General features: G+C 40.3%; 1 protein-coding gene across 3 annotated transcripts in view; it reads left to right on the top strand.

The window, feature by feature from the left end:
- The window catches only part of mad1l1 (mitotic arrest deficient 1 like 1), a 136884-nt gene extending 120969 nt beyond the window's left edge, over nucleotides 1-15915 (top strand). For all 3 annotated transcript variants that reach the window (XM_023814933.2, XM_023814931.2, XM_023814932.2), the window contains exon 18: nucleotides 15004-15915. In XM_023814933.2, coding sequence (XP_023670701.1) covers nucleotides 15004-15162 — 159 coding nt within the window. In that variant the 3' untranslated portion in view covers nucleotides 15163-15915. The remainder of the gene's footprint in view (nucleotides 1-15003) is intronic.
- The last annotated feature ends 8604 nt before the right edge of the window (nucleotides 15916-24519 follow it).

Here is a 24519-nt window from a genome sequence, read left to right as displayed (position 1 = left end):
GCATTAATTCAGCTGAACTTTAACAGAACCGGTGCCAAGATGCAGCGGTTTTCAGAGGAGAGATTTAAGCATTGTTGTTGCCAAATGGCCTTTCTGAAAGATGGATGTTTGGAGCCACAATGCTCGGGTCCCTTGTCATCTCGAAGGATGTTTTCAGCTGTAGTGAAGCTGAATGCCTTCTGTTTTTCCTCGTGCTGTTTTGAAGCAGGCGATTATCCTCGTTATTATCAAATTATGGATAAATCGAGAGCCCCACAGGCTTTTAGGAGGTGGGGAAGGAGCTGTGCCATTGTCTTTTGATTCTCAGGGATGCTTTCCAGTGGATAGTTTTACTTTCGCGGAGGAATCCATCATTAGCGTTTCTTTCTGAAAGCAGGTGGTGGTCCATAATGGCGTGTTTGTCTCAGGTGTTAAAGGAGTGGATTGCAGTGTCATGTCGTGGCTCGGTCTTAGCGGTGATCGATGTGAAGACCTTGCTCCCCGCAGCTTTTATTTCTTAGGAATCGCATCCTTAGGCTCAGCGACCATGGTCAACTCAACAGGCAGGGCACCGCAAGCAGAGATGGAAGGACCCGTCTGCAGGGAGGTGCCCCTTAGGCAGCCTGCATGGAATTTCCATGTTTTTGTTTTTTTTTTCCATTTTATTTTGTTTGTTTATTTTTTAAAATGGAGTGCAGTTAGTAGCCCAGTTTGGCTTGTGCTCATATAAAAACATTGAACACGGATGCCGTCCCCCGCGATTCCCCATCACGGCTCTCACCAGCATCACACGTTGCAGGCTTGCATATTGCCTGTGACTTATTTTTTATTTTTCACCTCACAATGCAGCAGGAGGTCTGCTTCCACAGGATTATAAATTTTGCACATGACACATTTTGACTCTAGTGAGGAACCAGGCATTTCCCAGTGGCATATTTAAGACGATGTTATTTGTGGAGAGGATTTTGATTTATATCAGTAAAGAAGAAATTAACATTAGCGGACAGAGAGGTTTTATTTAGTGCTTTCGAAGTAATTATTCATTGCAGCTTCAAATGCTCTGAATGCTCACTTGTTTTCTTTGAGGCTTTGCTTTATTTTTTTCTATAAATCAGGAATAACTAGAAAATAATTTCAGTTTGCTTTCATTCTTGTCACCCCGAGGAGGAGGAGTTAGAGGATAGATAGATGGATGGATGGAAATCATGTCTGAATCATTATTTAAACTGTCAGTATTAGTACGTTCTTCAGAATACTTGATAATACTTAGTAGGCATACATAATACTATTTTTTCAGACTGAGTATGAAAACTGATGCTCGCTTTCTGTTACTCAGTCATACCGATACCAATTAGGGCTGTGCGATGTCTAAAATATGCAATATTTTAACTTAAGAAATATTGGGATAAAAGAAAATGTTGAAATCCCCTCCGCCCCCACCACCACGACACCAAGCAAGGCACTTAATTTTTTTGCCGGCAAAAAAATAAATGAATAAAAATGTGACAGCCTGAATAAAACGATATACAGACAATACAACAGCCAGCGTCAAGACCTGCTACCCAGAGGTACGGGGGAGGGCTGATCACAGCAGTGTTGATCATCATCTCTGTGGAAAACCATGGTTTGGCAGCTTAATTATGATGTAAAATCATGTCACTCTAAAACCTCTAAAGCAGTGGTTCACAAACTTTGTATACCGTGTGACACTTCAGAAAGTATTATGCTCTCCGCATACCAGCATTACGACATTGTGCCTGATTGATACTGGGTAAGAGCTGCTGTTATTTTCACTGCGTGAGGTTTATCAGTTGACATTTTAACTCTCCGTGTTAGTGTTTGCTGCACATTTGGTTGTCGCATAATGTTTTTGCTGGTCGTATTTTCATCATACTCTATCGATGTTTCATCTAGATGTTTAATTAGATTACTAGTGTTGTTTTAACCTGATTTCGTACAGTACTTCCTCTTGATAGTTCAGTAGAGTGCAGCTTGCAGTCTGCTATGCTTTGGATTTTGCTGTTAACTTTGAAGTATTTCCGGACCTCAGATATTTTGTTGCTTTTATTTAGCTTGTTAATGATCTTGCTAGGTAATAGGCATCAGCACATTTTCATGAGGATGACTATGAGGACATGAGCACAGATATTAATATCGGTATTAGTGCATCCCTAATGCTTTGTAGTTACAGCTAGGGCTGGGCGATAAAACGATTACGATATGTATCGCGATAGACACGTGATCGATATCAATAAAAAATGTGTTCGATAAAACGTTCGATATTTTTTATTCTTCGTCGGAAGAAAACAAAGGTGGCGAAGCTAGTTTGGATCCGTACAGGTGTTCCGGGCAATTCGGTTTCCCTATGTTTCCCCTGTCTATCGGGAAATAATGTTTCCCCTAATATTAAAGCAAAGAGGTATGTGAAATGTCTGAAAATCACTCAAGTACATTATTACATGTGAATACTGTATTGTTATTAGTACCGAGGCCCAGAGTTGCTGTATACCTGTTTTAACAGGGGGGAACCAAATATCCTGGATGTCAGGAAATAATGTTTCTCCTAATATTTAGACAAATATGTATGTGGGATGTCTGAAAATCACTCAGGTACATTATTACATGCGAATACAGTAGTTCGTCACGCATAATATAGTCTTATAAGCAATACTATACCGTTTTCATCAAGAAATATCTCAATCCAGCGAATTAAATACTTTCATTTATTATCAGTAAAAACAAAAAACATGTGATGTTTTAAAATATGTGGCTTGTTTACCTCAAGAGCTTCGTAAAAAGACATGAAAACAACAGCGAAACCGTGTACAAATCAGCGCGCGACAGGGGAAACATAGGGAAACTGAATTGCCCGGAACACCGGAAACGCAGCTGTCATAAATGATCGTAGCACAGCAAAACAACTGCTTTATGGAAGTTCTGCCGGTTTTTTGTGAATCACTGTGACGGTCGCCTCGCCCTTCCCTAACGCCGCTCGCCCCCCGTCTCCTGAATATTAAGTTATAGGTCTGTATCCGGTACTGGTTTGTATGTGTCATGTTGTCCGGTTTTTCGCGTATCCCGTGTTTCGAGTCTGCCGTGTCTTTGTTTCCCCTTCTCTCTTTCCTCTCTGTGTTTACGGCGCACTTCCGGGTTCCGGCTCCCTACGTATCGCGTCTTCCTCGTTAGTGTTTGTATGTGTGTCTTTCCTAGCACAAAACCTGGACTGAAAATATACTTGAATAGTTCAACTTCAAGTATGATTAGAGTAAGAATAACTTGAAGTTACTTTTTCATATTTCTGCAGGTTTTATATTTCAAACAATGTTACTGTACTGTATCAGGTTTGTTTTTTTATATTACAGATGTATCTCAGTCTACGTCAGTTTTATTTATGTTTACAAAACACTGCACATATTTTAAAAACACTTTATTTTCCATGGTTGTTGACATGTTTAAAATAAAAATGTTTAAATGTAATATATTTTTCTCCTGGTCTTTATTTTAAATGGGTCATAAAAAATGTCAATAATTATCGATATCGACCGATATGAAACACTCATATCGTGATACAGTTTTCAGTCATATCGCCCAGCCCTAGTTACAGCTATTGTCCAACTGTTCATGGCACAGTTGCTCAGTGAGTTCAGCCTGGCTTGCATGGTTTTTCATCTCTCCATGTCCAAGCTGGAATCTTATTGGTATTCCAGTTCCATCTATAACCCAAAAATGCCCGTGGCTGTAATTTTGCCATATTGGTGAGTATTAAGTTAAGAGTGAGAGCGATGGATTGGTATGGTATCTTGGATACACAGAATCCCACAACCCTAAGCCGATCAGCAGTTGTTAAAAATAAATGTATTGTTTGTTGTTGTGACAGTTAACCAAAACAGTTAATTAGAATTCAGGAGAACTGTGATTAATAATAGTCAGGATGTGTTGAAGGGAACTTGGTCATTTGTTGTACTTAGTGCTTATTTTATAATTTGTAATTCGAAATTCAGTGTCCCAGTTGTCAGTGAACTCAGAAATCCTACTCATCCTGATTCAGAAAAATCACCCATTTGTTGTTAGCTTAGGTATGTCCAGTTGGTGGCAGGTAAAAAAGGAAGTCTAGCAATTTTTCTTCCAGCATTTTCCCTGCTGTCGTGATGCATTACAAATCACGCATGCTTGGAAAATGCAGACTTTGTCGCCCCCCCCCCCCCCCCTTTTTTTTAATATGTTGGGTTGATTAATGTTTTCTCTACTTTGTCTTTTCTCTCCCTTTATGTCTTTGAAGGCACCTAAACGTAAATAAAAGTGAAAAGTTGGAATGAATTCCCCAGGATGTCTTATTCCATGAACTATATTATTAAGATTAAATTTTGTTTTGCTGCATCTCTGATTTTTCTAGACCAAAGCGAAATGTCAGAATCTGCATTTAAATTGAAATCTCTTAATATGATTTTTTGATTATTCAATCATTTTTCGAGTTCGGTTCCCTGCCTGTGAGCCGTCCTCTTTTTCATTGCGATCCATCCGCTAGCTGAGTGGAAGAAAGCGAACTTTAGGGTCTGGTGCTATGGATCCCAACTTTGTTCGTAGTCTTCCTTTACTCGTCGGCTGTGGCTTGACGGCTTGCAGATGCCGTTAGTGAAGCTAGCCCCACACAAACGCATCGCACAATCTCTTGTTTATTCATACCGTCACCTGGGGGTCACACAGCCAGGTGACCTTGGACTCCCCAGTTTTTTTCCTCCTATGTAAAGTTATTTTTCCCCTGCTATATAAAACTCTCCTCTGTGGTCTTCTGGTTTTCTTGTCAGTCATTTCTGTTGTTGCTGCCTATAAACTGAATTGTGGCAGAAGGCGATGCTGTCGTTTGATTCTTTGAGCACTTTTGGGTATCCATGCTGGGAAAGGCATCATTCAAATTTAATTAGAATCTTTAATACGTAACTTGTATATAAAGAGCAATAACAAAACACATATAGCTTGCCTAAGAGGATAGAACAAAGGCCTATCAATCAGCGTGACTGAAAGAGCAGCCTGCAATGATGCACCAGGGAGACACTGTGATGTGATTGGTCAGAGAGCTGGGCCCATGCTGAGCTGTACCTGTCCAACATCAAGCTATGATGAGGTTGCTGCACCTTATCCAGGTTTGCATGTGACTTCATGGGTTTAGTATTTCCGCAAAAAAAAGTGCCATGGGCTCATCTTGAGAGATGAGGAATCAGTATTTTTCTCGTTTTGTCAAAACACTTATATGGATGAACAGAGTTGGGTCCCAGTTTCTGGGAAGTGCAGCTGGCGAGGTTGCTATGTAACAAGATTAACAATTGAAAGGATTGTGCATTTTCTTGTAATCTTGCTGCATGAACATATCCTATTTTACGTATAAAATTAATATTAAATGTCACAAATGGAAGTAGAGATGATGATATCCAGATCGGTATTTGACGGATTGGTATCGGAATTGGATTGCAACTGAAAAAATGTGGATTGTCCCATCTCTAAATGAAAGCAAGCTTTCGTACGAAGTGTCTACCATATTGCATAATAACATGTCCTTCAACTGTAGCTGATTGAGAAAATGAACCCTACCCCAGTAAAGGGAATATAAGGATAGTTTAAAATCATAAATGCAGTCCATTCCTTGTATAACACCGCTCATGAATGACCTGCAGGTTTGGATTATTCAGATTTTTTCCTATGAAATGGATTTAATTTGCAGCACATTTGCACAGAACTATCCACACACTTGCTACACGTTACTCAAAATTTACCATGAAGCAGTATCTTCCTAGGTAGAATATGCCCGAGATGAACTGTGCATGGATTTTTATATCTATATATAGAATATGATTTTGCTCTACCTTGATTCTGTAGCTGAGCTCATGTGTTGCTGAATCAATGGGCACTGGCTGTTTCTGTAGCAGCTGAGAATGATGTATTTTGACATGCTGCTTTCACACTCTGTATTGAGCTGATATAGGGTCCCCGAAATTGTAATAGGCAGTAATATCACATTCATGTTAAACTCTTTAGTCTCCTGTAGTCTCCACATCCATAGTCACAGCTTTTACTCTATATGATAAGTCAGCATATCCTTCACTGTAAAGTTTATTTTGTTTTTTGAGTTAACATTATATCCAAGCCCAACCATATGATGAATATCACATCCAATTTTCCCTCCAAAAGTGGATATTTTATGCAGAATAATTCAAATAGCTTATAGTGTTTGTGTGTCCATGAATGTGTCTCTTTGTGTGGGAAAACAACATTAGTGTTTTATTTTCAAAGAAACTGCAGAATAAGGCTGCATCACAGCCTGCAGATATAGACCTTGGAGAGAAATTGTGGCTGGACTGGATATTCCGAGTGACGCATAATGAGATCACATGGAAACCAGTGTGGTGACTGACGCTGACCACGCCTCCGCTGCTCTTCTCTTCTCGTGCAGGGCTGCTCTTACAACACTCAGCTTGAATTCTTCACAGATTCCCATCTCGAGCTAACATGAAATCAGCTGTACTGTGAAGGGAAGTTCCTCCCTACCATTCAGCTAGGGAATTCAGTCTCTCAGACAGAGGTCTTCCCTGGAGGGCCTTGAACGTCCTTTAGAGCAATGAATGGGCCAAAATGACAAGTGTTTGATCTCCAGTGCCCAACATCCTTCCAGTCCAGTGAGTCAGCATGAAGGCAGAAAATGAATGTTTCGCCTGAACATCATGGATCTTCTGTCTCTCATTTTCCGTCTTTCTGGGCAGTGGATAGATGTGTATATATACAGTGTTACAAGTTTTATTTTCCTTATTTCCTGCACTCAAGAGAAAAGAAATGTGTCATACTGAACAGCTGGCTGCTGAGAATTTTTGTAGGACGTGAGATCTTGGAACTAATTTTCTTTTTTTCAGTTCTTTTTTTGGATATACACAAAAACAGCTTGACTGTATTTTCAATTTGATGTTTACAACCGCAGAAAGTTGTAATGGCTATAAATGGATCCTGGTTATTATCATGTATCATGCATTCCGTCTCATACAACTGAGCACTGTTCATTGTGAAATGAGATATACATGCTGAAGTATCAGATGCACACAGTCATTCCAGTCCCATAAGGGCAAAGGCACATTAAAAGAAACCTCGGTAGAGAGTTACTTGATTTGCAGAACTTGTTTGCGTGGTGCTGTACTAGCAAGTTAGCCTCCGGTCAGAGAAAGCAATGTCTGTGTGTCTTGCTGGAGAAAGAGGGACTTGAAAGATGGCTCTCAGTGGACGTTATTTTATTAACTGACCATAACACGGTTTCCAGGGTCTTTGAATCGTTTTTGGTGTATTAAAATCAAAGTGTGATCCGAAAAAATGACGAACGTTAATGAAAATTTTAAATGGTGCCTCAGACATGTAACAGATTGTGATTGTATTTGTAATGTAATTTGTTTCTTTGTGCAAAATCTGTCTCTTTAAATACTGAATTTGAGTATTGCAATTTTTTCATCATAATTAAGCTGAATACTTGTATTACATTTCAACAAAACGTATAGCAAATATTTTAAGTAAATGGCAACTGCTAGACTGAAAGGTCTTTAATAATATAACCAAACAGTTTTCTTCATAGTATGCCGTGTCCCTTTTATAATGTAACAGACGTTACTAACTTCATCATTATTCTTTTATTCTTTAAAAATTGTTTTCAGTGGATGTTCGTCATGAAAAGTGCTGTTACTCATTTGATGTGCAATCATTTGATTTTGTTTTTCTTTACTGTCACTGAACATCACATACAGTTTGGTAGTACAGTATATTATGTACTGTTAAAGTAGTCTATAATAATTCCATACAGTCTTTTCAGCCCTGCTGAAACCTCTATGGTTTCCTTTTCTAGGCAATCTTTGATACATATGAGTCGTATTTCTTTAAACTTTTTCACACACCAAGGGACACCAAGTTTTTGAGATTTTCACATTGTTGGAAATTCAGTGAACAGTGTCCTGTTCAAATAGTTTTTAGTAATTTTCAGGGGGGGGGGGGAGATAAACAAAAAAAACATCGTTTTTTGGATGTTTTGTAAAATTATATAAAGCTTGCTTGAGTAAACACATGCTTGAAATACCTGAATCAAATTATAGGTTTGCAACTACCAGTTGTTAGTTAAGCGAGGTTGATTAGCACTTTGCAGTATTCTGTCGTTCATTCAGAAAAAAACAAACACCTCAGTGACAGGCTAGTCAATCACTTTCCTGTGCTCTCAGCGTAACTGCTGTGTCGTGGATGTGAGAGATTGATGATCAGGTAGGAGGTGAAGGTAGATGTGCTAGATGCAGATTGTACTTGTCGAAGTGCATTGTCATTTCTGGAGGCTTTTTCTGTTTAATATCTTCTGTCTCAGGATGACTGAAAACCGCTTATTTGCGGTCGTCAATAGAAACTTTTCATGTGAAAGAATCCATTGATTCTTGGTCAGCTTTGATGCTCTCTCCATTCATTTGCCATTACTGGAAAAACTGCTTGTTTTTGATTTTTAACATCCTGGTGTGTGTGTGTCTGTGTGTGTGTTTGTTAGGGTTATATTACATTGTGGGGACCAAATGCCAGTGAGGGACTTTATTTTGACATTGTGGGGACCATTTTTTCAGGTCCCCACAAAGATCTGTGAATGCAATCAAAAAATAAAAAATTCAAGAAGTCTCGTATTTTGTTTGATTGCTTATGCTTATGGCTGGGTAGAGGTTAAGGTCTTCGTGTTGGGATTAGAGTTTTCCCCATAGAGTTGAATGGAGTGTACCCACAAAGATGTAATTACCAATCTGTCTGTGTGTGTATTATAATACGTTACTAATAAGAATCTTTACATGAAAATTGTAATGTGTTATTTTATAGAGCATTTATTTTAGAAGTGCATAATTTTAGCAATTTAATTTATTTGTGCTGAAATGTTGGTCATTCTACCCTTTGGACCATTGGGATCATAGTAACATAACTGCAGTTGTAGCCAACTGGGGGCCTTACATCTTTGACCTAACCATACAATATTATTTTCTTGCATTATCAGTTTCACTACTGCTAAGCAAAAATCTCACATTTACACCATAGTAATTGACAAAGCCATTACATTTACCCTTCTAGGTTGATATAAGTTCACCAAATAACCATCTTCTGTCCCAGTGCTGAATTAACTGGAAAAGCTGAAGCATAATCTCTTCCATACCAGTGTTGCACTGTGAGGTTTCCATTTTAACGGAATTCTACAAACGGCAGGCGGACAAAGCTGAATATTTAACACACTCGACATACAGTCTGTATTCCCTGTTGATTTGATTTTCATGAATTAAATTCTCCCATTTCCCTTCCCAGCGTGGCTTAAAGCAGTCTTTCATTGGTGAACTATTGTTTTCCTTTATTCAGTCACACATATAACTGAGATAATGGTTTTACAGATAGCTCTGTGTATGCCCGTTCATTTTTAGGAATTTAGGGATTAATTCAAGGATAAAATCCTTGGGCCCTTTATTTGCTTTGATCATTCTGGTGCTTTGCACAATATCCAAAATCTTTCTTAAATAATGAGTACTGATGGATATTCCCCCATCTGTTAAATTGATTCGGAATATGCTTGTTTCATGTGCATCAGGGCACATATATAAACATACGAAGCCGGAGATAATTTGTCCACTTCATGTTTTGCTTTGTGGCGCTTAAATGCAAAAACATTGTCTGCATTCAAAGCACATGTCCTCGAGTGGCAGGTCCAATCATAAAGCTGGGAAAGAGGAAATAGTCAATAGAGTGAAGCTTCTTATCTATACGAAGTGGGCTGGGGATGCATAGCTGTAATCACAACGATCTGTGATTGGCTAAGGAAAATGGCTAAATAAGAGGCCGCTTTCTTTGGGGGAGGGGTACTGAAACACTCTTGAGCAGCATCTACTATTTTCCCTTTCTCTGTTGCCTGTGTGCTCTTTAATCCACTTCTCCTCATGCATCTTAACAAGCTACCATCTTTAGGCTCCACTTTACCGCATGGCGTCCGGACCGACGTGTCGCTTAGTGGCCCTCACAAGCTGCCGCATTCTCTCCATCGCCTGGCCTAACGAGCGGGACTCTTAAGCGTGCCTCAGTTCGACGTCTAATCAGCTGACGTCCTTTCCCCCCTCACTGTCGTGGGGTCACACCAGCAGGTCATTAAATAGACTTGCCGTCCTCCTCCGGCCGGGCTTCGTCTTCACTCGTGCAGCTGGGTATGAATCTGTCATGCATATTGATCATTCCGAGCCGCAGATTGATCGTGTATGGGCGGAGCTGAGAGTGTGACAGGAAGTCGTTACTTTGAACAAAACACCTGCCTTTTTGTGTTGGCTTCTATGTAGCTTATTAATTCTCCATCAACAGCTGTAAGTTGCTCTGGTTACAGCTAATATTAACCGCTGCTTTTTTTGATGTCAGTTGACCAGATGAAGTGTGTAAATAGAGCAGGTGGTGGATGCAGGCTTTTCAGCAAATGGCGTTGTACCCTTGTATCGGTAAACACGGGTGCCTCAGATGTATCGAACTCTTCTGAGACTGGGTAATGTGGGGTCTAGACTGCGGAACTCCATTAGTCATTATTGACAGTTTCCTGTGTATTACTCTGTGTGGAATAGCAGCTGGTGTAGAGGTGTTGAGCTGGGCATTGTCTCTGTCCTGGAAAAATAGAGAGCCGGTCCCTCAAGCCTTTCCCTTCATGTAAGATCTCACCTGTGAAAGGACCAGGGGCCGACACTGGAGTGCTGTGAGTGCAGCCTCACCCACGATGACTGAGAAACTCCCACGACTCGGCAGCAGCTGTCGGTGTCACGTTTAATGCAGTCGATTAATTACTGTTTTGTGTTGACTAGGCAGAGAGCATTTTGCCGACAATAAACTTGTTATGTGTTGTAAAGGTTGAATTTTCCTAGTAGGTTTTTTTTTTCGTCTCCGATCTGCTTTCTGACACTGATAAGGTCATATTTTGAATAAATGCTTTAGAAAGAATCTGTTGACCTTTTTCTAATTGCAAAGGTGTGTACATATCAGGAAAGGAAACTGAAATCAAATGTAACCTTTTGGATACATAAAAAAAAACACAATAAATCTGCTGGTGTGTATTAGTCTGTTTTTAAATTTACTTTCCTCTTATTATCAAAGTATTAAGTGATGACTTTGATTCAAAGCTGTGGTTATCACTAATAGTAAACAGATGATTATTTCCAGTCTGAATTCAGAGAACTCGGAACCTGGATTCAATGTATCAATTATAGTACAGTCATAATAGTCACCTGTCTAATTCTTTAATCGATCTCCAAGAGGAATATTCTAAGAATCACTCTTTAGACATCACAGGTCCAGTATAAATACTTAGCAAAGTGTACCGAGCAGTGCCCTGAGATTACAGGTGTTTCAGGGATTATTGGAAAGCCTCAGGCACTCTACCGAAAATCCCCAGGGCCATCACTGACCTTAGGGGACACTGGACATTTTAGGGAGCGGTGATTGGAATTATTTCCTATGTGCGTAAATTCAAAAGTAACCATCGCACCGCGTGTCATACATCATGTAATACCTGATCATTTGTTTGACTTCTCTTTTGCAGACAATCCCATGTCAGGTGGCACCTTCTAGGCTGCCATCTGTACATTACTTATACGTTTTTTCTCTCTCATGCTATGTTTATTTCGTGAAATTTATTCAGTTAATCTGCATAGCCGCTCTTAAAGGTTGCTCATCAAGTGATTATAGAGAAATAAAACTTTGGGACCCTTCTCTCCTTCTTTGCCTGAGACAGTCACGCACTGTACATGTCTGATTAATGCTCCCAGCTCTCAGATCTATTGAAGTTGCAAGGGAAGCTTCAACCTCTGCTTTTCTGCTTCAGAAGGGACGGGAGTCCTGTGGTGAAGAAGAGGGAGATGATGTTGGGGGGGGGGAGGTAAACGATTTCCATTTGACTGTGCGGGATCATAAGACTTCTCACATGCATGTTTGTTTTGTAGTTTTGCCAAGCAGCCTGTTATGGTGAGGCTGATGTTATAACCAAATAAGCTGTGTTTTCATGCAGTTCAAACTGTGTGCTTCGAATAGTTCAGTTCAGCGTTTTTATTTGTAAAAATTATTTATTTATTCCATAAATACACTCAGTGCTTTTGTGCTAGGTAATGTTCCGTAATACATTCCGGGGAGGGGAGGGGGGTGGGGGGGGGCATATCCACCCTGTAGCTAGCTGCATGGCATACTAGTCCTTATGACCAATCCAATTTATAAATCTGCCACATTGGAATGACTCCAGGATCAACCAGGTACACAGGACCTTCCTCCCAAGATCAACGAGTAATAGTGAAGGCAGGACCGAAGTCATGCTACAGTCTATCTCCCACAAAAACACTGATACATTAGCCTTGTGTAAAAAGTGCAGTCCCTTATACCCAGGGCTGGAATTGCACCCCTCTGATGGCACAGTTCTGTCCTGCGGCCGTAGGGTACGTACAGTGGGACACTGGAATTCTGATGAAGCTGAAGCTGATGAAGGTAGAGAGATACTGCCTCATTAGTGTCTGTAACTGAGGATTCCCACAGTTATAGACTTACTCTGCTTTATCCTGTTTATAGTACATAATGTATGTTATACATAAGTATGCCTTACCTTCTGAAATTAATCAAATTATTTCAAAATATTTATATACTATATTGTGTCTCCAATTAAAATAAGTGTATTTGACAACAGCAATGAGCATCAAATAACACAAGGACCTAATCAGTAAGTACAGCTTAATTAACAACTTAAACAACATTTTGTATGCAGAAACTGGTACTTAATTTGTAATTTGGTATAAATATGGTAGTTATTTGATACTAGCGCTAAATTTTCTTTTAAAGAGCTGTGTAATACAGAAGTGAGAAGAACTAGGCTAAACACTGACAGGGTAACCTTCACATACACAGTGAAATACTGTGTAAATGGTTATTGCATTCTGTCATTAACTATTACGGACAAAAGTCAAAAGCCAGTGAACAGCGACAGTCTGTATACTGAACTGAATGTAAAACTTAAGCCCTAGTAAATGTGTCTTGTTTTGCTGCTTGTGCCGGGGTCCCTGTTCGTAGCTGCGTATTTACTGTAGATAGTGATGTGCTTTGTTTGTCAGTGTCAGTGCTGTTACTGTGCAGAGAGCTGGCAAAGGCAGCCGCATTACTCCACACCAAATGGGTGTCCGATGTCAGACGTCATTCTGTGAGTGACAGTACCTTGGTGGAACCTTTCACCACGCTCCCAAAAGCGAACCAGTGAATGGGAAGGGCTGCACATCGGACTGTCGCTGGGATGGAGTTTTAATCAAAGTGTTTTATTGCGATCAATGACTCAAACGCAACTAACCCCCACGGGCTGAAACCCTTGCTGGCTAACAAAAGTACACAGACCTGGCGGATCACCCCTCCCTCTCCACCGCCCACAGTGTAGGACGCCCGCGTCAGCTCGATGCCGCATGTGCTTCCGTCAGGGTAGGCGGCGGCGCGTGCGGCCAAGCAGACGGGGGTCCATTACGGGTCACCTGCTGCTCAGTTTCCTGGAGTCATCTTAAAAGGCACAAAAATGGAACATCTGTCACAAACACAAAACCTAACCCCCCCCCCCCCCCCATCACCCACGTGATCTTCACCCTTTCAGTGCTGAAGTCCTCCTTGGAAACTGGACTGAGAGTAGATGAAAGTCTGCGTGGAGCCGGTGTGTGGGGCAGGTTTAAAAGGCTCCTGCCTTGCTGTCTTGCATTTTAAGCTCTAAAAGCACTAATGGTTTGTGCCCCTTATCAGTTCACTCCAGTAGGCTGTGCTGCTGCTGCTTTCCCCATTTCATTATGCATCCGACATAATTACGTGCTTCTCAGCTGTGAGATGCCAGAAAGATCCTCCAATCGCAAGTGCTGACTGGGGTTAAGAAATGAAAATGTGGACAAAAGAGCTCTCGATGACGTCAGAAAGGGAAGGGACTGTCTAGGCTTGTATTATATGAAAGTATCACAGAAAGTCAGTCATGAGGTCATGAGCACATGCAGGAACTTAATACCTAAAGGCATCATTGCTACAAATTAATGTAGCTAATTGGGTAAAGTTGAATTGCGTTACCATAAAACAAAATCGATTTGTTTTGGAGTTGTTTCCCTTTAAGTGAAATGGTTTTTTTGTATAGTAACACAGAAAAGATTTGTTCGTGATGTGCTTCACATTCCCTCGTCGCACCACCATATGGGATTTTTCACATTTAAGCCATGAATAAAGGTCACGATTTCGCATGCTGAGAGGGAAAAAAAAATTAATCCTTTGGGGAAGAAACACCTTAATCCTTCTTAAGGGGTTGTGTATGTCATTGATGTTTGGACATTTCAGCTCAGGTGTATTGTGATTCAGTTCATTTGTTCGTTAGAAACCAGGCAGATGAATATGTTTATTTGCGACAAGTCCAGTTAGACAGTAGCATTAAGTTGCTATTTGGCTAAATTGTATACAGTGCTGTTGCTTGCAAGATGGATGTTTATTTTGAATATTGTGTCAAATTGCTGCTAGCTGTGTATGTTATTTTCTTATTAGCTGGTAGCATGGATTGAAGTCCTTCCATTTTTGCTCTAATTGCTCCATGGGTTGATTAAAAGTATTCCACCTGAGAATGCCCAGGTAAAATTGAATTTGGCAAAGAATGACACTGATGCATCCTCGCTCTTCTGGGACCCAGGGAAAATGCTTCTTAAAAACAAGAAAACAGTGCGTCCCTTTGGGTGCTTGGTGGGTGAAGAATGCTTTTGATGTGCTGCTGGTGTTTGAGGGAAAGCCAGCATGTTCACAGAGGTGCAAGTGCATCAGCACCCTCGTTCTACTTAATGGAAGTGTTGTACCGCACCTTGTACATACGGCATGCCCTGCAGAGCTCCATCCTGTTGCTCATCCATCTGCCTCCGGGGACAGCGGCTGGCTGAGAGGGAAGTACTCCTGCAGCGGGGGGGATGCTAACACTGGGCTCTCTGTGTGTGTCTGCAGGCCAGCGGTCCAGCCGGCGGGAGCATGCAGCTCCTGGAGACGGATTTCTCCCGCACGCTTCGCGAGCTGGTGGAGCTGCACCTCTTTCACCAGAACAGCATCCCAGCCTTCTTGAGCGCCGTCACCCTGGACCTCTTCAGCCGGCAGACTATAGTCTGATCTGCCCTCCCGGTCTCAGCCATAAGACGTCATGTGACTCAGAGATCATGCACCTGTGAGGAGTCTTCTCTGTACTCGCCACAAATGTACTATTGAGAGTTAACTGTTGTGCTGAATGCCTTGTTGTACTTTTATTTTCATACATAGTAACGCAAACAGCTGCCTAGACTTGCGACAGGCTGACAGCCCTGAGGCAGAATATGTCAAATTTGGATCAGAATATCATTTCTAAGCAAGGTCAAGCACCAATGGGAGAAATTCAAAGGCTGTTTTCGTAAAGCGTAGCTTATTACTGTCATTTTTGTTTCCTTTTTGTTCAAATAAATGAAAAAATAATCTTCCGAATGAATATTGCATGGCTGTATCCATGATTTTCTTGCTGGCATCCCTGACTGCTGCTGTTATGGAATGTTGTGTCCCAAGCGTCTCTTTCCCTGTCCGTCCCGAATTATAATCTGATAATGAGCTGCCGAGCTGCGTCTGTCACATGGAGAACAGCCGCTTCCGTGTCACACCTCCAGCAGGGGAGGGAGTCCACCCTCAGCTGAGGCTCGCTGAGACGCTCTCCCCAGACAGAAGCTTCTGGGGAAAGCACAGTCACTGAGAGAGACTCATGTTTGTCAGAAGTTACTGGTCATCTGTCTTGACTGTCATTAATGACATTCTTACCACAGGTAGATGGATTGTTTTTTTTAATTGTTATTTTTGACTTGTATTCTTTTTGCAATAAATTCCAGGGTGTTAGTTGCTAAATACTGTCAGGTTCTGCCTGTGATGTGTGGCTTCTCTTTTTTTCTGATATATGTATTATGTACTCTTTTAGCACACATAAACATGTTTCGGGAGACCATCTGCTGACTTGTTTTGGACTTTTGATAAGCTTTAAATGTTGTTCTTTTCCCAAATTGCAATACATCATTGCATTGTTTCCTGTTCCAATGGATGGGTCACATGACTGCAATACAGGTACATTAATTGTGGTCTGAAGCAATCTATCCAGTGAAACTGTCACATTACTTACTTCTGGATACAGTGACAAGTTTGTTTACATCAGGGGTATCTAACATGCATATATGTTCAAAGTGTCTTCCTGCTATGGAAAACCGTTTTGCAATTAAATGAAAATTAATCAAAACCAACATTCAGAAGCTCTAATTGACATATTGTCCATGTCGGTTACTTCAGTTTTTAAAATTCTGTTAATACTTAAAAAAAATCAGTTAATACTTTGCCCAGTGTGTGTTCATGTACTGTCCCCTTAAAAACATACTACCGTGTGTGTTGCCATGTTACTCCGCCTCATTCAGTCTGTGACATGGAAGCAGCATGGAGGGGAACTCAAACGCCGAGCCTACTGAGCAACTCCAGCAGCCCGTACCAAAGGAAAATGCTGTGTCCGTCTTTTAGACACATTGTGGCTTTAGTGAAGACGACACCGAACAAAAAGAGGTCAAATGTAAAGACTGCGGAAAAACTGTTTCAGTTACCAAAGGTAAAACCACCAGTCTGTTAGAACACTAGCAATATTTAAAATGTAATGGAAACCGCATACAATGATCATGGTTATAGTGATCAAATAGTGTTTAAATAATTAGCTTATAGTAATCAAGTAATCTGCTTATAGTGTTCATTTTGAGTCTTTTTATACATAACATATTTTTACTTGCCTACATTGCCTTGTGGTAACCTGTCTGCTTCAGGCTAGCTACATACCTGAGGCTAATGCTGTGTGCACAGAAAACCTGACTGGATTTTTTTTTTTCTCATTTTTTCTCAGTTATGAATATAGATTCATCAAAGTTTATGATAAAATACCAAAAATGAGCCAACAAGATGGAGTAGCGAAACTACAATAAGCTATATTTATATAAAATACAATACTGTATTATAGTGTATGTGAATTATACACAGTTCAGTAACTTAAACTGATGCAGTGCTGCAATTTGAAAAGTGTTTGAAACAGCTGTACTGCATTTTGAGAGTTAAGAAAACAATGAAGCTGTCTGTTTTATTACCTTATATTCATGTCATAAATATACGGATAGTAATTTGCCAGAGACATTCATTTTGTTTGCGAACTATTTATTTCCTACTTTTTTAGGGAACCTGCTTTTTACATTAAAATGTGAGGTTTTTCATCAGACGTTCTCATTTCAAACGATTTATGCTTTGATTTCAGTTGTGTAGAAATATACAATGAATAAATGGTTTATCTGTGTTTACTTCACTTATTTTAAAATCACAGGATATAGTCTTTCATCAGAAAAAATATCCCAGCTTTAGTAGTTGATCATATTTATAGTACAAACCTTGTCAATGAAATACGAGTTTCCAAATGACAAACAAAAAAAACAAAAATATCGTTCATTAATCATAATCGAGGTAAAACGTTCAATTAATAGTTATATGGAATGTAGGTCGTATCACCCAGCCCTACTATGGAATCGTCTGTTCGAAGTTGCGCCTTTTTTGTGAACATAAACTAAATATACCTTAAAATATTGTTCCTTTGGGTGTATATTTTTTCAGCACACATCATTTTAAAGTCATGAATACAATAGACCAGTGCATTTGAATTGTGGATTATGGGGAACGGATGCATAATATATAAACAAATGGAATGACATTCAGTGCTTCCCTTCTTTACTGTGTATTCTCCGACTGGTGTCAAAGCATGTAATGATTGAGGCCTTTGAATATGACCTAACATTCAGATGGAGCAGCTCTTCTGTTTCCTTTACTTCATGTGTTGTGGCGACGCACGTGTTCAGTCTGAAACTGTGGGCGCACTGAATAAAAGACAAAGTGAATATCCCCATTTTTCCAGCTTATACCCCTCCGATCATTGTTGGCCTGAGGTAACTAGGAAAACAAAGAAAATATAGAGCATATTTATACACTGGATAATACGCAACCTTTATTGTATGAATCTGTTTCAACGTTACTATTTGATGAATACCTGTTGGATGCTGTTTAATTGTTTTAAATGAAAAGTAGCAATAACTAGCGCTTAATGAACCTGAACCAAGCTCGTGTTCATCATCGCTGTGCGACATTTTGTGTTGAAGAAAACATAGGGGTAAAATCACTATCGCACAGTACAGTGGAGTCCATGATTAATGCCCTGATTTTGTGGCTTATTTTGAGTCGTGTTGGACGCAATGACACATGGACCTCTTAGAGATTTATCGAATATGCAACGCACCGATTTTCATTCAGTCTTGCTGCACGTATAAGATGACAGTACCATATTTTACCACGTCTGAGAGCTGTTACGTGCTGCATCCGGTTGTTCCTGGATTCTCTCGACAGGCCAAATTTCCAGCAAGCACTGCACCTCTGCCCTAGACCAAAGTGATCCCTTTGTTTATGAAATGTTTGTCGCTACCCAATCTGTACAGCTTACCCCATCTGTTCTTTCTGAGTCTGGTTCATGTATAGTGTACATGTGCACATGCGTGTGCCAGTCACGTCACTGACATCATGTTTGTGTTCCGTGCTCAGGCATGCTTAGCGATCACACTAGATACCTACTGTGCCCCAGTTCAGCTGAACCATTCCAGGGCCCACCTCTTCAAGTGGGCCCGGGGTCTATATGGAGCGATCACACTAGTCAAACAAACTAGACTTTGGGGGTTAAACGTGCCAGGGCACAGTAAGGATTGCTAGTGTGTGTACACCCTTAATGTAAAAAGTACAGTTTCCAAAGGCTTTCATTTTACCTGGTGTAGGGAAGAAGGTACCACTGTCCCATTAACAAAAGTAAGACCAACAACCGCTTGGGAGACTAGAAAATGTCAGTCAATCTGGGAGACACAGTAGTTTGGAAAGCAATGTAACCAGATGAAAAAGCAGCAAGTCAGAGGTGTAACTGTAGCCAAGGAGTTTTGCATGGAAGCTGCATTAATAATGTCAGTCAAGTCTAAGTCAAGACATAGTCAATTACGTCATAGGGTAGTATGATTATAAATGGGTTTAGGTTTACATTAACAAAAAACAAATGGTGAGTGGTCTAATATTTGTTAGGATACTTTTCAATCTGCAGATTCAGGCGTCCTCATTATGACCAAAGGAATCATGAATCCAACACCTTTTATTCCAAGAAGCTTGAGTTTGTCAGAAAATAAGTATTACAATGCTCTGTCTTCTGAATATAATGAATGGATGTGTGGTAATCCATTCCGGGCTAGTGTTCATATACATACAAAGAGGGGATAAAATTACAGATAACTGGCATAACTCAATCACAGTTACAAATGCAGCTATAAAGGTGAGTCATGCAAGGTTGAGTGATAATTAGTATGCAGCATGTGCAATAAATGTGTTGTGATAATCAGCACTTTCGTTTATGATCTTTCGAAACAACCTTATTCTGTAGTTTTATCCAACCCTGTGTGTGTTTGTGTAATGTCATAAAAGAAGTGTATTTCTTAGTGTTTTGGCTAGACATTTTTCTACTTTAGTGGTTCTTTTTCAACGCTTTCATGCACTATTTAATACTCAATTCATCATGCAGTTATGTGTAAGCCGCAATTGGCTAAAAATTGTGTGAAAGTTGTTGCAGATGAGACCGCAAATAGAACAATGAAATGTAATGAAGGATGGGACTCCTTGAGTGCAAAGTTAATATGGCGTTAAAAAGGAGGGAATTTGGAGGAAAGAGAAACAACAGAATAGCTAATCAAAACAAGCGTCTCATCTTGGAGTTGTGCCGATTCCGGTATCTGGGTCAAGGTGCATGATCCAGGAATGAGAGAAGCACGGAAAGCAACAGTTTGCCCTGTCCTCAGATGCCCACCCCCCATCAAACTACCTGCTCCTGCACATTTGTACCTGTGTAGCTGGTTTAATTGTAGATGATTTCTTAACCACTTTGACTCAGAGCGTCCCACAAGGAGTGCAGCACGCAGCTATGCAGAATTTAAATACATATCAGCCTGTTTCCTTTCAATTGAACACCAAATGACAGCTTAATTCACACCAAACATCTATGGTATTTTCAAAAAAGAAAAAAAACGTGATAGAACTGAATTTGTCAACGAGAAATTTTCACAGCTTCTACTAAAATATATACCGACGTTCAATTTCAACCAAGAGGACTATATTTTAACGCCTGAAGTTTTTTTTTTTTTTTAAGAAATCTTTATTTTTAAGACTGCCATCATTGAATTCATGTCTGTGATAGCTCTCATAAATGATGGTTTTTAACAACTAGATTGCAATTCCCATCTGCATTGGCTCACCGTGCAGCTTTGTGATGTGTTTGTTCCTCTCTATCCTTCTCCCAAAAATTTCCAAGGCACACTTTCCAACTTGACAACACCCGTGCTGGTCTCCCAAGCCCAGCCCCTAAGTGGGATGCCAATGTGATGCTTCTGCAGAGCCAAAAGGCACTCTCACCTGAGTCTCACAGATTGCCCTGCCATATCTAAAGGACATCCATGGCCAGCCTCAGTGACACTCCCGAGATTAATAATGTGCTTCACCCCTTTCCCTCTGGCCAAAGCAATTAGTTCTTCATTGAAAATCTCGGGCAGAGCAGATGGAATAACAGGGGCCTCAAGCACACAGAGCCTTCCTTTCTCCGCCTTTTTTTGGAACATGGGGGGATATAGAAAACCTGTAAGCATCCCAAAAACCCCATCTGCCCCTTGGCTTCCTCCTTTTTTGTTTCCCCTCTTCTCTCGCTTGTTTGCCAGATATGAATTGCACATTTTGTGTGATGCACATGAGGTTTATATTGGGGATTTTATCAACCAGTACAAATGAAAAAATACAAAAAAAATAATATAAAATCAGGGGCCAAAATGCTTAAAAACTTTACACTGTGAGAATTATATATCCTTTCATTCGTGTTTAATATATATTAGATAACCCCTGAAGAAAACTGATTATCCAAAATAGACATACACTTTGGTGTTTCTGGCCAAGGCAGTTGTACATTTTCCACTGTTACAGAAATGAGCATCCTGTTCAGAGAAATGGGAGCCAGAGTTTCTTTTGGGTATGATTATTTTTCTTCTAGAACAGGAAGATAATAGTGCGAGGCTCCGACGGCAGATAAAAGTAGGCAAGATGGGAGTAATTCTCCTCTGACCATACTGACATAAAATATAATTCAGTTTGACAAATTTGCATAGCCAGCAGTATGAAGCATGAATTAAATTGTGAAGAAACGTAAATCCTTTGTGCCACAATAGAAAGGTGTCTTTGTGTAGTGACTATTCAGAAATATCTGCTTCAGGTTTACTGGTGAAGGTAGCTAACAGAATCCAGTCATTCGATTGGACATGTGGTTCCTTATTCATCATTTCTGTGGACTTTATTGGCCAGTTACAAAATACAAACATTCATTAAGAGATGCGTTTCATGGATTCTTGGTTACACTGTCCTGATGTAACTGCTACGTGCTGAGGTTTATTTTAGGCACAGTGTGACGGGTTGTACCAAGTCTTCACAGCTACAGAGCGTTCAGTGTGAAACTGACCTTGTTTGTCTTCTCCCCCTGCATGACTTACCTCCTGATGCTCCGCAGTTCAAAGATATGTGTCACGGTTGACTGTGTGCTCTCAGTGGTCAGCCTGGTGTGCAGGTCCTTTGATGGACTTGCACGTCCATGGAACATAGTCGGAGGCCTGCCGGAGGGTGGATGTCCACTTACATCTCAGGATATGGTGATTAATCAAGAGGTTATCTTCCAAATATGGAAGGACAGGGGAGTAACTGATCATTCCTATTCTGTGTAATTTATATTACACAGTAAGACTGTTATTTGATTGCTGGGGATATTCCTGTTCACCTAGCTTAGGAAAATAGTCATCACCAGCACTGTAGTCCATGGGTAACTTCTGTGTCTGAAGTAACCTGTTTGACCTACAGTACAGTGAAGCAGTGAAAGGTGTCTTCTTCAGAAAAGTCTCCAGTTTCCCAGAAGACATTCCATGGAGTCTGGCAGGGTGAACTGGGCACCTGTCTGTCACTAGGGGAGTTTTATTTTTGCAAAGTGACATCTTGCCTTATGAACATCAGCCTGTATTGACACTTTAGTCTAATCTGAATGTCACTGTTCCAGTAGTCAGATCATACTCTACAGACTGTAAGAAATCTTGTCACATAAATGGTATAAACATGCAATCAGCAGTGGGTTGCACCAGCTAAGCTACAGCTTGCCGTGGCCTTTGATGGATGTAATCAGGTCCTAAGTTCAAATTTACAAACTACTGACAAACAGTAATTACTCCACGTAAATAGTTTCAACATAACGTAAGTTATAATGTAAATTTTATACTACTTATTAGGTTATAAGGTTCATCATACAAAAGAAAAGTGGTGAAAATGGCAAGTTGTAACTAACCAAAAAACCTTTTTTGTTTTTAATATAAACCATGGTAAAGTTAGCCTTGATATTCAGTTTTCCGGCTTTAATATCTTTAAACCAAAGCAAGGCATTCAGTTCTTAATGACAGAATTTTGATGTCCAGTGCACATACAACAATGCACACCGATTATTTTTGTGGTTCCAACCATATCACAATTTGCGCAAAATCTTGGTAATAGCTAAGAAAATATGTCGTTTTAGCTTTAACGAGGTATTGGTTTAGCATTTTTGTTTCATGGCAACTGTTGCACACACCTTGGTTTCACAGATGTCTTTACAGGCGAATTTTAACACATTTTTGAATGTTTACATGTATCCATATAATGTGTAATGGGACAAAACCTGAATGGGCAAATAACTTTAAAACTAAATAAGATAGGCACATCTAGTGAAGTGTGCTTTGATCAGTAGACTCCGGGGGACCCCTTGGATTTTCAGGTTATCTTTGTAGTAGTTATTAATTATTATACTGTATCGATATAATATGCATTGGGCCAATACTCTAATGGGTGTGATGATAACAGGCATGTCTTGTAAAATGTGCTTTGATCAGTGGAGTCAGGGGGACAATGTGCACCCCTTTGGATTTTCAGGACATTTATCTATGTCTATAATATTTATTGATTATTATAATGTGTCCATATAATGTGCAATGGAGTACATATATAAATGGTTGTAAACCAAATGAGAGGTGCATTTATTATATGTATTTATTAATCCTTAAACTGAATCGAAATGATATACCAAGTGGTAATATATAAATAGTTTAATAGGTCTAAAACAAAACAAGATTATGTATGAGTTATTTTTGTGGCTTGAACTTCAAAAAGAATTGGTGTGCATCGTTATCTCTGTACTGGACATGGGGGTGGGGGGGGGGGGTTACATTTTCGGTGGGAATGCAATAAAAGAACTGCATGGATTTAACAGTATTAGCCCCTTCACTGGTTCGCTGGCTGGCCTCTCTTGGACCACTTCTGGTAGGTACTGACCACTGCATACCGGGAACAACCCACAAGACCTGCAGAGACTCTGATCGAATCATCTAGCCATCACAGTGTGGCCCTTGTCAATTTGCCCAATATTCCTGCTCCCAACGCATCAACTGGAAGAACTGACTGTTCACTTACCTAATATATAATTGCACCCTTCGCAGGTGCCATTGTAATGAGATAATCAATATTATTCACTTCATCTGTCTGTGTTTTAATGTTATGGCTGATCGGTTTATATATCACATTCAATAAATAAAATTCTACCGTGTGGCTGTTTCTACTTTATTTCCCCCCTGTCCTCTCATAACGCCGCTTGGTGTCCTTTTCCACCAGCTGATTGGCTCATACTGACTTTTAAAACGCTTGATGTTCTCCGTAGAGGCGGAGCCTAATTAGTGTCGGCAGGTCGGGGAAGGGAAGGAAGGGCTGTGGAACGTGGACTAATCAGTGAAGAAGCACCACCTTGGGACCTGTTGTGCAGCGACGAGACTGCAGGTATCTAAGGCAGAGACACAGAGCTCATCCATCGGGTACTAACGGGGGTGCCGGCTGTCCTGCGAGACGGAACTCTAATAGTGTGACAATGGCCATTCGTTTGCTGGATTGTGTGACAGGCCGTGAGCGATCTCTCCTTCACGCTTCATGGCACATGTGGACAGCCCTCGCAGACAGAACCGCGGGGAGCGCAACAATGCTGGATGCCAAAATAAATAAACAGGTGCTGCATATGCTTATAGTGCTGATGTAAATGCATGTTATTTCTTATATTGGTTAAAATTTTCAGTCCTACATTCATTAGGTATCTGCAAAAGCTTAAACTTGACATTAAGTGTCACAATTATATACATAGTATAACTAGGGCCCACTGTACCTATTCAGGGGCCCTAGGCAAAGCTTTAATTGGGAGGCCCCCCTACCAAGAAAACTAATAATCACTTCCTCTGTAATGCAGGTAATTCAGGGGTCTGAGGCAACTGCCTCTTC

The sequence above is a fragment of the Paramormyrops kingsleyae genome, chromosome 5, assembly GCF_048594095.1.
Source record: "Paramormyrops kingsleyae isolate MSU_618 chromosome 5, PKINGS_0.4, whole genome shotgun sequence".
NCBI classification, from domain to species: Eukaryota; Metazoa; Chordata; class Actinopteri; order Osteoglossiformes; family Mormyridae; genus Paramormyrops; species Paramormyrops kingsleyae.
Note: the sequence above shows the minus strand (reverse complement) of the source record. Positions and strands in the feature narration are given on the sequence as shown.